Here is a 15575-nt window from a genome sequence, read left to right as displayed (position 1 = left end):
GATTATTTCACCTAAACTGACAAACAGTGAAGAATTAGTTGCAACAGGCAAAGAAAGGTTGTCTTGTGTCTGTGCATCCTGTGTAATTAGTTTCATGCGTTTGTAATTTTTTTATGTTTCAGCTCATGATAGCATGTTTTAAACAATGAAGAATTATTTGCAACAGGTAAAGGAATGATGATTCATGTGTCTGTGCTTTGTATGTAATTATAGTTACTTTAATGTTTGTAATTTTTTTTATGATTTTAGTTCATGAAAGCATGTTTTAAGTGGTCATTCTAAACGCCTTCTTGCTCTCTGTCAGGGAGGACATCAACAAGGAGAACATCCCATCAGATGAAGGAAAACTAACAGTGCAAGAAGTTGACAAGAAATTAGGAGATAATGGCTCTGGTTACCTAGAAGAAAGAATGAAGCCAAAGCGTCACAATCCCATCTGTAGATTGTCAGAACTTAGTAAAAACCAAGACAATGTAAGTGCACACGCACTCTCTGCCATGTTAGTAATATTGTAAGTTTGCTAAGAATATCTCGCCAAAGTCCTGACCTTGTTAATTACGTTGTTGTATAACCAATGTATTTTTAAACAACAGTTTTGATTAGATAAAGTCTGAAAGTGCTGCTGAACAGTCAGTGTATCTGTTGACCAGGTCTGTGCTGAGGCAGATCTACAAATACTCCCTCCACTCACTTCTCGATCTTTGAAGCAAGACATTTAGTACCCGTTATCTGTCCACTCATAAGTATACTTGGCCGAAGCAGCAGTGAGATTTTTAAGGGAACGTGAAATTTTGTCGAAGGAAGTTTCAGCAAATGCAAAGAAATGGAAGGCAGTTCTCTGAAACCACTTTTGTTCATAGTGGAGATTGCCTTTTTCTCTATTGTGTGACCTCAGAATTGGTATATAGAAGCCTGGGGGGGGGGTGTGTGCAAGTGGGCTAGCCCTCCTGCAAAAAATTATTTTAATGGTTACTGAAGGTGGTTTCTGTGAAACGCTTTTAAATTTTCTGGGTTTGCTGAAACTACCTTCAACGAATCAACATTAGTCTGTTTTTTAAAATGTTTTAGAACATTTTTTTCCCCTTACTGTTCAGTTTCTTACTAAATGGTTCTATGCTGAAATAACATACCAAGGGAAGAAGGCACTACATCTTCTTTCAGCTCTATGTTGCATTTTTGTTTTACAAACTTTAGACATGTATTGCTTTACTGGCCTTTTGACATAAAAACTGCATGTAAGAACAGAGGGACTACAGTATTGCCTTTCATTTTACAAAATTCAAAACTGTAGTTGGTTGGCTGACTGATTTGTGAATTGACCACTTCAAGGCATACAAACTGACATTATCTGGAGGGACTTTAAGCTGCTAATAACTGTGTGTGCAGTGTGTATCTTGGACTGGACAAGCATCTCATCCAGGACTGGTTCTCTGTCATATGCCTGTGAGTACCGAGTTTGTGTTTTGCTCCCTTTTAATCCTAAAGAGGATTAAGTGGATAATGGGAAATTAATTCTGTTTTGGGCTAGTAAAACACCAGAATAAAAGCTGGCTTTCGTCATTTAATTTTGTTCTTAATTCTGCCGTATTCCAGTTGTAGATCAATTGAGTATTAGTAAGAGAATTGCATAACTGGTGCTGATAGTTACTTTGACCTTTTCTATTAGTGTTTATCATTTTAACCCTGTAAAGCATTTATCCACATCAGCTTACTGATTAATAAAGTCTAGACAAAGGTTGTGTGATGGTGAGATTGTTTGTCTGTAATAGAGAGCTGTACTTTTTTTGTGAGACTTTTGTGCCACTAGTATGATTTCTAACAGAATTTCATGATATTTCACTAAGGAAAGCTTATTTTATTCATGTTTCTGTCTTATTTGAGCAGATTATGTAGCAGATCAAACAAGGTATGTGAGTCATGGAACAAGGCCAGAGCTGGTTTTACAACTAGAATCCAATCTTTTAGTCCAAGGCAAGTTATATGAAAATGTTGGAGAGTAGTGAAATCCCGGAAAAATACATAACAGGAAGTAGTGTTTGGAAAAAAGGCAAAGGTATTCAACTGCGAGGAAGATGATAAGGGTGGTCCTCTTATAGGGTATAGAGGAAAATTGTCTGTGTGCTTACAAAAATGTTGTTGATATATATATATATATATATATATATATATATATATATATATAGAGAGAGAGAGAGAGATAAGAAATGGATATATATATATATATATATATATATTTCCTTGATAATCTTAGCACCTTGGAAACTGGATGTTTCTATTAATGATTACCTGCAAGTTTGTACTTTTGTACAGCATCTGGCTGCATTATATTAGGGTCATGTGTGTGACATTTTAAACTTAGTTTCTCATTACTTATGCGGTACATTAGATATTTGTTCTTGATTGCTGTAAAGACATTTGTGTATCCCGTTCGGCAGCTTTCAAGACCTGCTGACAATATAGAATGCCTTGTAGCTGTCACAGAAGGCAACGCATACAACAAATGTGGAATTGCAGTCACGATGGGCAGAAGACCCCAAACATCTTTCTACATTAACTCTTAACACAGGGACCAACATTATAGATTCTTTAAATTCTTCCAGTTTTACATTTCGAAAGAGAATGAAGAAGAGTTTGAAAAATCTCTGAAGTACTTAATTCAGATAACCTTTCTGACATTTACAGGATGTTGGTCAAGGTACAGCATGGGTTTTGTAAGCGGAAGGATGCAAACAGATACAGACTGCAATTTTAAGCTTAATCAGCTTTTCATTAAAAAAAAAATCAGCAGTGTCAGTATGCATAAAAAAGATACCTCCATGACCTTAAGAGTAATGTGATTAAAGGGCAGGCAAAAAGGTAGGACCCTAAAAGATTGGCATCCAAAGAAGGCTAATTCTTCAAGGACTTAGAATTTTGTTGAATGTGTTTATAGATGGGGGGAATATAGCATTCATTAGTATTTTTTTCAAAAGTAATTGAAAGCATAAAGTAGCATATAAACCCATATGAAATGTGTGTCAGTGAGGCAAGTAAAAGAAAGAGTTTGTGGTGACTTCAGTAACACATTTTGATCTTGAGATACAGCTTAGATACTGCTAACAGTAGGCAAATAATTGTGAACAGCTGAAACATTATATGGGGTCATTCTGAACCGTATATAAAGACAGGTGAAGTGCCATGGTTCACATCCAAGAGGAACACTAATCTGAAGTCATGATTTTAAAGTAAGACATTCTAAAGTTACAGCAGTACAAGTATATCTGTCTGTCACTCTGTCCTTTTTGACTAGGTTAGTCCTACAGTAGGCTAGTATAAAAACAAAATCCCAAAGGCACTTATCCCTGTGAGCTTTGCAAGTACTGTAGGTTTAATTATACTTGTCTTTATGTTATGATAATTAAATTGGAAAGAAGTTTTGGGTGACCTGTCCATCATGATTACAGTTCCACTTTTGCTGTGCATATTGACTACTTTGGCGATTGCAAAGTGTTCTTCAACAGCTGAACAAACCTGTAAGCTATTACAGAGGATTACAGACATTCTGCATAATTGGGATTAAATAGATGGTTAATGTATTGCACAAACATTTGATTGTGTTCATTTTAAGAAATTGTATAATTGTGTTTGACAATGTCACTAAAATGTTTAGGGTGGTGGTCTGGAAACTTTAATAGATTTGTCAGCCAAGGTTGCATGCTGCAGTAACATCAGGACTAAGTGATTCGGTTAACATCAAATGTGTGTTGAACCTGAAAGGTTTTAAGTTGAAGAAGAATCCTAGAATTTGTGAGGATATTTCTAAAGGTGTCACTCACTTAAAAAGGATATTGTACATAAAGTGTGTTGCATTTCCATTTTCTTCAGTCTGTATGCAACAAGTTTTGAAAGACATTAATAACATTAACTTGCAAGCATTTTCAAGAGTCAGACTGTTAAAAAAAAAAATTAAAAAAAAAAAAAAAAGCAGAATTTATTTCAAGGAAATGTAAGACCTTGACTTCCTAGATTTTTTCCAGATGATGTTTCCCACCTTAAGCAGTCCAGATTCCTTTCCCCCTTCTGAACTTGTAGGTGGAAGACATTTTTATATTTTTCACTTTTTGGGAAGTTGTAGTCTGAAACAACAGAATGAGGTAGGTGGTTTCCTTGGGTTGTGTAGTAGAAGTTTATTCCAAACATGTCATAGTCTTAATTCCTTTTATCCCTGCAAATCAGTTACAAGTGACCTTCTTCTTACACTTTCAGCTGTTAGCAAGAAACAGGTATTGAAATGGGAAATGGTCTATGCAGAGTAATTCTGGATTCCTACGATTTCCCAGAAAGATGAAAAGTGAGAGTCCAATTCTACAGCCATCTGACCTAAAGTGTTCATATGCTGAAAGGTTTTGAATGCTGACTTTGTGCAGCATATTTTTTTTTATTTATGTAGTTTTACCCGAGAGTCCTGGATGTAGAGGATGTTTAGCTGTATGCCTCCATAAGTAAAATAACCAGCAATGCATAATACAAAAATATCCCATCCCACACAACTTAAGAGTTACAAACCCGACTCCAATCTATGCCCTTTAACAAAAATGTTTGAAAAACTACTATAAACAGCTACTAAATCACATTAGGCTACCTTTATGCTCCAGATGTCCACTTGTTTACTCCATATTTTCAGCTGTATGGACCACTTTAATTTGTTTCAGACGAGTATGATTTACTGTTTTTTATGCTTTAAATGGATTTAACTGCGAAGATGATCATTTTGCATTGAAATGTGGTGCTGAAAATACAATCGTCACTTTCAAATGTTCCTGTCATTAATGAGTTCACAATTTTTTGCATCTGTTTCTATCAGCTGGTTAACTTGTTTATTCATTATTTGGTTTATTTGTTTTAATTTGTATCTTAGATATTAAGCATATCCATTTTAATATTTTTCTTGTAAACAGCATTGTAGTTCAGTGCTTTCATTTTTACTATGCCAGTTTCATATTTCATCCAGTCTGTTTTTTTTTTGTGCTGGTATTTTTTCTTAGTGTTTAAAAGCCTTTGATAAGTCTAGGAAGAAGTTGTTTAGCCTTCTCCCCCTTAACTATGAAATTCTTAAGAAGCAGTGAGTGGGTCCAGAAATTATGACTCTTTAGTAAACTGATTAAAAACCCCACCAGTCATCTTTTTTCCTTGGTTGCTGCATTATCTGTAATGCTTCATTAAGAAGGTAGTCATGTATAATCTGGATACTGTCGCAGCTTTGCTAAGCAGTTTGAAATCATTACATTGATAAGCTGAATTGCCTTGCTGCTCTTTTTGTGATCCGTAGTCATACACATTCCCAGAAGAGTAATATGTCTATAACAGCAAAATTGCATGACTGTAAATCGTTCAGTTAAGAGATGTACAAGTCCTTCTAGATGACACACAGACCTCTCCTGCCTCTGCAGTGTCAGACCCACACGTTGACGTACAGTAACAAGAAGCTTTCATGTACATTCACAGGCACACACTCACACTGTCCCTTGTACCCAAACACTCACTGCTGTACACAGATTCTCTACTACGTACCTGGATTTTAGAGATCGACATATGATAGAGGTGTCACACTTCCACTGAGCAGATTCATCTCCATTAAAATGCATTGGTGTATGCCAGGTATATGCTGGCAGTAAAAACTAGCATATTTTCTCTATTGCTGTTTAAGGCAACTTGCGTAATATGGGCTGTAGAATTTACGCACTATGCAAGTATCGTCAACGAGAAGTGCACTGTGCTACTTCATTTGCATAGGCCCTGCCCTTTGACTACCAGATTTATATTCAGCATGGAAATTATTACTGCCCGGAAGCAGTATGACAAGTTTGCCTAGTATGCAAGCTGCACAGCATGTTTTTGTTTACTAGACAACTTGTCTGTAATTCCCAGCCATTGTGTTTTTAGATTTTGCTTTTCTTTTTTTTTTTTTTTAATTCCCTTTTAGGGTTTGGGAGAGGTAATTCTGTTCCTGCTGACCTTAAGTACATTCTTCTCCATGATCTTGCTCATAGCACCTCAATAATGTATAACCCTTTTTGTGAGGGACCTTACAGTGATGAGCATGGAGACTTCATACTGCAGATGATATGACTTTATGTTCTATCTTGTTCTGTGCTTGACATGTAGAATCGTCAGCCACAACTTATGTACAATTCCAGCTTTATGCAAGCTGCAATCATTCATCAGAATAATCATTTGCGCACACAAACCACATTTAAAATTCAATCCTAGTCACATGATCAAATTGAATGATCACCACAAATGTTTCATTTAAAGCCTGCTACTGTTAAAAGTACTATTACAAATCATAAAAAAGAAAATGTACAAATAACAGTAGTTTAAAATCCATTATGAAGCCTTCCATCATTAAGTAAATCATAATTTTGCATGATTTTGTTAATAAGAGATATTTTCATTTAGACTTTGCCCTTGTCTCAGCAACTGGAGAAATGAAAGTGCTAAATCTGTTATTGAACTTGACAATTGTATTTTTTTTTTTTTTTGCGCTTATTAGTTTGCAAGTCTGGTTTTGAGTGGTGAAGTATGTGTGGTTCTAAGCTGCGAACATTAGCTATACCATGGAACAACACATACTAGTTACATTTACTTCCTTCAGCACTTTCTGACCCCTTTGAACTCCACAAGGTGAGGCTGCAGTGAACAGAGCCCATACCTTGTCAGAGTGAGAGATAACTAGCCCTGGAGTGCTTCATTCTCCCTTTGTCATTTTATGACAAGTGTCAAGCAGATGTCATTCCCCTGCTAGGCAGGCTGACATCACTGTATGTTTTCATTGAAACAGTACTTGTACCTGAGCTCTAATATGTATTTAAAATTATGTCCTGAGATTCTTTCTAATAAGTTGCAGAAAAGGTCTGCCTGTATTCTGGAATAGAATTTTTTCAAATTTCATAGAATATGAACTTAATGTTGATTATCCCTGTATGAGCCATCACCTGTTCATGTTGCACTTCAGAACACCCTTTTTTGCCTTTTTGTCCTTTTTAATTATTTTATTTTAATTTAATTGGCTACATTTCTCTGCCCCTGTACAAAACTAGGACATTTCTGTTTAGTTGACATTGCTTGCTTGTTGACTTCACATTGTGGAGGTTTGGAGTTTCCCATCCCCTACATGGTATGGGTTGATTAATAGGCTGGGTACTGGAGGATCTGACTGATAGGGATGAGATCGGTACAGTGTGAGCATGAGGATGGCAGACACCTGGCTGAAGAGCTCTACTTGGGAGAAGGCCTAGGACTGTAGCATTTATAAATAAGGATTCTGGAGATCATGAGCTAACAAAGAAGTGAACATTCACTTTAGCTGAAAGCCTGGATGTGTGGAATCATATTCCGACCGTGATCAGTGTAGTGGATATTTCACTTCAGTTTCACTCCGGTGGGTGGGGATATTTAGAGAAATCCTTAAAAAAAAAAAAAACCTCCCCCACTTAAGACAGCTGCATTCCTCCATTCTTGTCTGGCAGGTGGAGCACATGTACCAGTAGAGTATAGGAGTTTGGTGCTGGGGGAACATGAGCAAAAAGAAAAGCTTGTTTGCTTGCCTGATCAACTCAGACACCTGGATACTTGTCATGCCCATGTCAGTATTTTTCCCCAAGTAATCCACTTCCCTTCCACATCCCAGAAACGTGCTGCTTCTCTGGATGTTGTAAATCATCCTTATGTATTGCATTCCCTTGCTATTGTGTCCCAGTCCTTTTCAGTCTGCACTGGACTATGGTTATATACTTGTTTGATGTATAAAGCTAAATATTCATTATACAATGTGTTTCTTGCACAAAAGCTGCATTTGTGAGATGGGAAATCGTCCTACAGTCTTCTCCAGTCTGTTTTATTTTCCCATTCAGTTGTGTCTTTTGATAGTCACTTCTGGTAGTGATTTTTTGGTGTGTGTGTGTGTGTGTGTGTGTGTGTGTGTGTGTGTGTGTGTGTGTGTACATAAATGATATGCACACAGCACTGCAGGTTGCATTTGAATTACAGTGATCTTTGAATTTTGCTGTATTATCCTTAAAGCATTTGCTCAGGGGGACTTTGCCAACCTGTACCCGGTCACTCCTGCTTCTTCTTGCATATAACTCCGAGTTTGCTGTGTCCTAGAGTAAGGGGTATGTATCCTCCATGGCACTCCAGACTCAGAATTTCTTTGTTCAGAAGTTTGTTTACACAATTACAGACAGTCAGTTAAAGATTCTTGCACTTCTCTCTCTCTCTCTTGCCCACTATATCTTGTATGACATTGCATATATGTCATGCAAGAGTGGCATGTGTATATAATGTGTGTGGTTCTAGTAGACTCTGTTGAATATGCTTTTAATCAACAGAGGTCACTGTGTTTTTTTTTTTTTTTTGTTTCTTAGACGTACTCGTGCTGAATGCCAGCAACATCAAGTATTTCTTTGTTTTGTTTACATTGGCCATGTGAAGGTAGTTTGGGTTTTGTGCTAATGCCGAAAATTTCAGATATATTGAAATTATTAACATTAGGTGTAGAAGTGTGTTAGGATTTGTAGTTCTTAATAAAAGATTTTTTTTGTAAGTATATTTAACTTCTTTGTTTGATAGTGTGGCATCATGCCCAAGAGAATCATTGTTTTTTGGGGTTTGTCCCAAGTTTGAAAGAGTTTTAAGATCATTATTCAATCGTGGGCACTTGCTACCTCTGATCTGCTCCGATATTGCTGAATAGATTCCCACTGAATTGACGTTGTGAAGGTGGTTAAGAGCTGAATTGACACTATGTTGTATAAGGAGGATCCAGTAATTGCATGCAAGATGGTCATACAGAAAGGCTGTTTTTCTTGTGTAGGGGAGAAGTGACCTTCTACTGAAACATGGCGTTTAAGTGGCCATATGAAAAATGTAGGGCAGTAGTCATCAACTGAATTGGGTAACATGTTTCGGGAATGTATTAGTTACACTGGTTAGAAAGAGGCCAAGAAGCTTGTATACCCTATCAATTGTGTAAGATATGTTTATCTGAGGTTTAGATTACCTAGTAAATTTTCTTTCAGTAGACCAGTTGGCAATTGAGTCAGGAAGATTGTTAAAATTAGTAAGGCTAGATGGAAAGAGATCTAGCCTGCGGAGATAGTGGTGTTTTTTTTTTTATCCACTTTGAGGATAACTAGTCAGTTTAGGCAGTACCTTGTGTGCAAGATGGGCCTAATAAAGTACTGTTAAAACATTTTTTTAGATATATGGAAAGTGAAGAGGAAGAAGAAGTAAGGGTTATAGAATACAACCGCAGGGATAAACCGTCACATGGAGAAACTGAAAAGACTATATCAAAAAGAAAGAGAAGAAGATCAATAGGAGGAAGGCTAAATGTACTCCAGCCCCTGATTGGTTTAGTTTCTCTTAGTGAACACAATTAGACTGTGCAAAGGAGAACAAAATGAGAGAAACTGAAACAGATGGAAATCAGAGAAGGTGAATATTGGATAAAATAAAAAAAAAGCAGACAAAGAAAGGGGGTAAGATGAAAATAAGCAAATATTAATTGGAGAAGAAGGAATATATGGTTAGTCAATGGAAATTATTTGTCTGTAATAAATTTCATTTAAGTCACGAGGCAAGTAAAGTTTTGGAGCATAAATTAGAAATGGTAATTAGAATTTTTTTATGAGAGATGAGTTGTGATAAGGGAAACAAGATGCCAGCATGGGTAGTCTTAAATGCAAATAATGAAATAGAGGAAATAACCTACTCACTTAATAAGCCAGTGGTAATTGAAGGATACCATTCATTTCAAACTTTTAGAAAAGAAGAAACAAGTGGGGAAGTTTCACTTTATTTAAGAGCTTATGTAAATAGCCACTGTTATGAAAGTCAAGATTCAGAAATGTCAGTTGTTTTGAGGAGAAATTAATATAAATTGCAAGAGATTGCTTATGGGCAGATAAATTGAGTAGGGCAGTAATTTGCAACAATTTTATCATGGGGGAAGTGTAACAGCAGTTTGCAATGATTTTGTAATGGGTGGATATCCGAACTTCTCTCATATAAACTGGGAAAAATGTTAGGCTGAAATAACCAAAGAAAAAAAAAGTCTCGTTTAACATTTGTCATGTTATTATTGTTTTTAAAGGCAGACATAATTTGGATGCTATTTTGTTTTCCCTAAAGCTCGGTTTCAGAAGTCTAGATTACAAAAAATTTAGAAATTCTGACCATAGGTTTCTAAAGTACAAAGATGTTTGTTCCATACTGATAAATTTAATTATACATTTTATAGAAGAGAATAACATTTATAGGACTAACCATAATTCTATCGATAATGATCTTTGATACTGGCTATGAAAGGTTGGTTTTAATGGGAAATCAGTCCAGGGTTATGTGATCATTTTTTATGGTAAAAAATTTTTTTTTACTGTAAATGACCATTTAAAACATACTTGGGGCACAAAGAATGTTGGCCACCCTGGTTGTCAAAAACGTAAAAACTGTTTGCTTAAAATTAATTCCACAGTCAAAAAATTTGAAACACTCAAAACAACTGCCAAAAGGGTTAAGAGGTCTTTTAGGAGAGCTAAAAAAAATTGGAGGTGAAAATTAGGGATACTGTGGGGGTGGTAATACAAAAATAATGTTATAGGTACTTAAAACAATTTTGAAAAGGACAAAACTTGGTGATAGACAATGTGTACGAGATGAAATTATTTCACCCAAGGAAATGGCAGATTTTTTTTTAAGATTTTGTATGATTCAAACAGGAGAGTTGATAGTAGTTGAGTTTTTTTAATGCACCAATCCACTTTCCTTGAAATTCTCACCATATTTTCTGAAATTAATTATAGGAGAAAGGCAGTATCCCCCCCCCAGTCTGTCATTTTAGTGGAACATTCTTTGTCCATAGGAGATTACTAGGCTATCAAATCAAAGGTAATTTTAAGACTATCCATTTCAGTCTAGTGTAATATCTTAGAGGTACTAGTCAATACCCAAGACTGCATTTAGTGATGACTGTCCATATCTAGGAGGGTTGTGGGCGCTATCCCCGGTAAGAATTTTTGCTGCCCCATTGTAAATTCTTACTGGGGATAAAACCCACAACCTTCCTGGACATGGGCAGTCATCACTAAATCCAATCTTGTGTATTGACTAGTACCTGTATAGTATTACATTGGGTTGAAATGGCTAGGCTTAAAATGACCTTCGGGTCGATAGCCAAGTAATCTCCCATGATCCTATGAGCGAAAAATGTTCCACTTAAATGACTGAGACTGGGGGCATTGTCCATTTCCTATAATGATTTTCTCACTATATTTTCTGAAATTAAAAGAAATTGGATTGATAGTAGTTAAAAAAAAAAATTGACTCTCCAGTTTGAATCGTATGAAATCTTAAGGAACAATTCTTTGTTAATAGTGTTTGCTTGAATGTTAAATGTTCTTTTTCCATCATTTGATGTTAAATTCTTTGCAAACTGCAAATAATTAATTAATTTACATTTATTTTTAATTGATTTTTTCCCTGTCAGTGGAAATGTGCAAATATTATTCCTGTGCATAAGAGGGAGACTTTTGAGATGGTCAGTTACAGACCTATTAGTCCCACAAGTCTAACTGGACAGAGTTTTGAGAGATTATAATGACAAATTTTGAATAATGATGCAGTATTCATCAGCATGATTTTACAAAAGACAGATCACTGATAACAAACCTTAAATGCTTCTATTCAGAGGTGATTAGAGCCCTTGATAGCAAAGTTCTAGTAGACATCATTAACTTTTTTTTTTTCACTTAGCCAAGGCTTTTGATTTAATACCACATAGGTCAGTTATAGTGGCAGTAAAATGGGTATGTGAACAGTATGTCATTAGAAGAATAGAAGGCTGTCAAGATGGTAGAACTGAATGTAACATCAGTAGAGGAATTCAATAAGGCTCAAGACTGGGCCTGTTTTTATTTCATTTTTGTGCCTTCTTTTCTAGAGTTGAACAACTGCTAGATTGGAAATTCTGCTGATAATGTGGAAATAGTAGTATTTGCATCTTCTTTACCTAATCAATGGATGCTGCAAAGTAACTTGGCTAGACTAATTTACTGGGCAAAATTAAATATGGTTAAATAGTATTATTATTTACATTTGATTAATTGGAAAGTCAGACTGAATAGGTGTACATTTTCAGTGGATGCCAGGAGAGATAAGCTCCAAAGCATTACAAAAACATTTTAAGAACAGACATTTTGCACTATCAGAAAATAATGCAAAAAACATTTATGGTTTAAATAGTTGTACCAGATTTGATGTAATGTGACAATATTGGTTAAAATGGATACGGCGTATATTGTAATGATTTAATACACAGAGAAATTTTAGCCATAGAGAAATTAAAAGCAAGTTAATACAATACAAATGAAGTGAAAGGAAAAAAAACAGGGTTATGGCAAATTTAGATAGAGTCAGGAGATAAGTGAGTGAAGAAAGGGGGGATAAGTGAGTGAAGAAAGGGGGGATAAGGAGGTGTATAAGGTATAAATAGGTGATTGGTCATATTTAGGGATTTAGTTTATCCTGGGGCTGAGCAAGAAGAGAGTCAGATTTGGCTAGGAAGTCTTTCAGAATGGTTTTAAAGGATTGGAGGGTGGGTTTTAATTAGATGGATATGGGTAAGGAGTTCTAGTCCTTAGCAAAATGCTATGAGTGTAGTCCAGGCCTTGCAGATCTGATAGATTTGGATACATAAAGTCTTTGGTCATTGGATTGTAATGACTGATTGGGAACATAGTTGTATAGAATGGTGTTTAATGTTGGACAAGCCGATGGATGCTGAATAATTTTATAAGAGATGAGAAGCTGTGTGCGTATTAATTGATGGGGTAATTCTAACAAGTGTAGGTTTTTTAGTGCTGTACAGTGTTGGATTCTGAAAGGGGTATTTGGTGCAAATATAGCCACTTTGTTATAGTGTTGTTCAAGTTTTGCTTTTTTGTGATGTGTAGAGGTTAGTAAGGATGGAAGCACCATAAAGTACTTGAGAGTAGGAGATAAGCAGTGGCAAGTGTAGCTTTAGTTGCTGTGGGGTGAGAGTTTTTCGCTCTGTGAAGCATGTATAGTTTTTATTGATCTTCTTTTATGCAGTTTTGTATATGCAGGTCAAATTTAAGGTTATAATCCACTATCATTGCTAAAATTTGCAATGTGAAATGACATTAGTTGTTTTTAGATGCAATGTCAAGGAACTTATGTTTGAACTCCTATTATAATTGTCATATGTACAAATGTATAATTATGTAATCTTCCCTGGAGTTTTTCTCCCTGGGTCTCCGCTGAAAACGGGCTTCTGGCCCAGTCGGACACTACCCAGTTATCAAATGTAAATAAATAAATAAATTATTAAGAGAGAGTATTTCCTTTCATGCTCTCCTCCCACCAGCACACTATGCCTTTCCCATACCATCTCCTACACCATCTTACTATTCTTACCTCCCTTATCTCACATATCTCTCACAACTACCACACCTCAACCATACAACCCCATCACACTTCACATCCACCATCCAATCTACTTACACACCATCTTTCACCTCCATAACACATTAACTCTACTCTGTTAACCTAACTGTACTATTCCAACACAAAATCCTTCCCATCCTACATTCTTAATACATACCCCCTCATCACCATTCCAACAAATCTTTCCTACACTCAAACACTACATTATTACTAAGCTATTTCAAACATATATTCCATCAGATCACAGTCGCTCTCTGTTGACATCCACCCCAACCCCGGACCCACACCCCCAACCATAGCTCCACACACACACACACACACACACACACACACACACACCTAAATCTATTAGGTTTGCCACATTCAATGCCCAAAGCCTTAAAAATAAAATCCCCAACCTCCATGCCTGGCTGTCCCACAACCATCCCAACATAACTGCCATCACAGAGACCTGGCTTAAACTCTGTACAAAAGATAACAAAATTCTTCCACCAGGCCACCAAATCATTCGCAATGATAGACTAAACAAGAAAGGTGGAGGAGTAGCTATTATCTACTCTTCCTCCTATATCATCACTCCATATACTAATTCTATCCCTAACTTTAGCAATGCTGAAATTACCACTGCTCTACTGAAAATCAACAATCACAAATCCATAGGCATAGTCACCCTATATATACCCCCTGGCGATAATATCCCAATACTAGAGGATATCCTCTCCTGGTTTTCCTCCAACATTAAAAATGAAACCTGTATCCTAGTTGATAGTAACATTAATTGGGCCACATTAAACTTACAAGCCCCATCACACTCTGGCAACGTCTTCAATTTCACACAACTAATTAACTCCCCTACCAGACCAGACAAAGATGGCTATTCTGGAACTATCATTGACTGGATCCTCACATCCCATCCCAACCTTATCTCAAACTCTGGTATCCTATCAGACCCTAAAAAACACACCAACCATTGAGAAAAATTCTTTATAAAATATCAAAGCTTTCGGGCTAATACTCTTCTTCAATACTAATACAATCATAAGTCAAAGTAATTCACTTTAAATAGGAGCCAATAAATCACATGACTGCAGCCAAAGTCATGTGACCCTCTTAAAATCATAACACCTTAAACATAACAATGATAAAAATTCAATAATCATATAACAAAATATCAATGCATTTACTTAACTATACAATTCAGTATGTTGTAACTTAACTAAAATGGTTTTCAAAATAACAGCGGTGTTCAAACCAGGCGAGCGGTCAGCCGCAAGCCTTAAAATTCACTCATATTCCTTAATCTCCAACAAATTATTAATATCTCCACCTCTAAGGGATGGAATGACCATATCTATTACCCTAAATTTAAATCTATGGTCTACACCATGGGTTTTAATGTGCTTATATAGGGCATTCTTCTCATTACTCCTTCTAACTTCAGATTTATGCTCAATAACACGCTCCTTTAATTTCTGTGTAGTTTTCCCCACATAAAATGAGAGGCATAAATTACAAGTTGCCAAATAGGCAACATTAATACTACTACAGTTAGCTATTAGCTTAAATGTATAAATACTTTTAGTAGTTGGGTGAATATAAGAATCATTGGGATTGTCTACAATGTCTATACAACATGTACAGTTCATACACCTGAACATACCATGACGAGTTGAATTATACATATTAAAGCCATGGTTAAAGTCCTTGTCACACAATTTGCTTTTCAAAGTTTTCCTGTTTCTATAAGAAAAATAAGGTTTACTATCCAAAACATTTCTTATCTCTGGCGATGCTATCAAAACAGTCCAAGGTGTACACTTTCATACCAGTAAGTGCACCAGTTCTTACTGCCTTTCACGACTTGTGTGAAGTTGAACTAAGGAAGTTATATTCTGATAACATTAAGACGAGTTGTTATAATTTGAGTTATAAAGAGTATTTAGCTCTGAAATCTTTAGAAGCAAGTAACATTATTAAACAGGCGGATAAAGGGGGTGTAGTGGTCATTATGGACCGTGACAAATATATGTCATCTGTAATTAATTTTCTTAAAGAGGGGAATGCATTTA

At 36.0% G+C, this 15575-nt stretch overlaps 1 protein-coding gene across 3 annotated transcripts in view; it reads left to right on the top strand.

Annotated features, from left to right (window-relative positions):
- FAM13A (family with sequence similarity 13 member A) overlaps positions 1 to 15575 on the top strand; it is a 2572531-nt gene that overhangs the window by 1974723 nt on the left and 582233 nt on the right. For all 3 annotated transcript variants that reach the window (XM_044061451.1, XM_044061452.1, XM_044061450.1), the window contains one exon: positions 305 to 473. In XM_044061451.1, the coding sequence (XP_043917386.1) occupies positions 305 to 473 (169 nt within the window). The remainder of the gene's footprint in view (positions 1 to 304; positions 474 to 15575) is intronic.

The sequence above is a fragment of the Protopterus annectens genome, chromosome 2.part0 (assembly GCF_019279795.1).
Source record: "Protopterus annectens isolate FY-2018-M chromosome 2.part0, PAN1.0, whole genome shotgun sequence".
In the NCBI taxonomy this organism is placed as follows: Eukaryota; Metazoa; Chordata; order Ceratodontiformes; family Protopteridae; genus Protopterus; species Protopterus annectens.
Note: the sequence above shows the minus strand (reverse complement) of the source record. Positions and strands in the feature narration are given on the sequence as shown.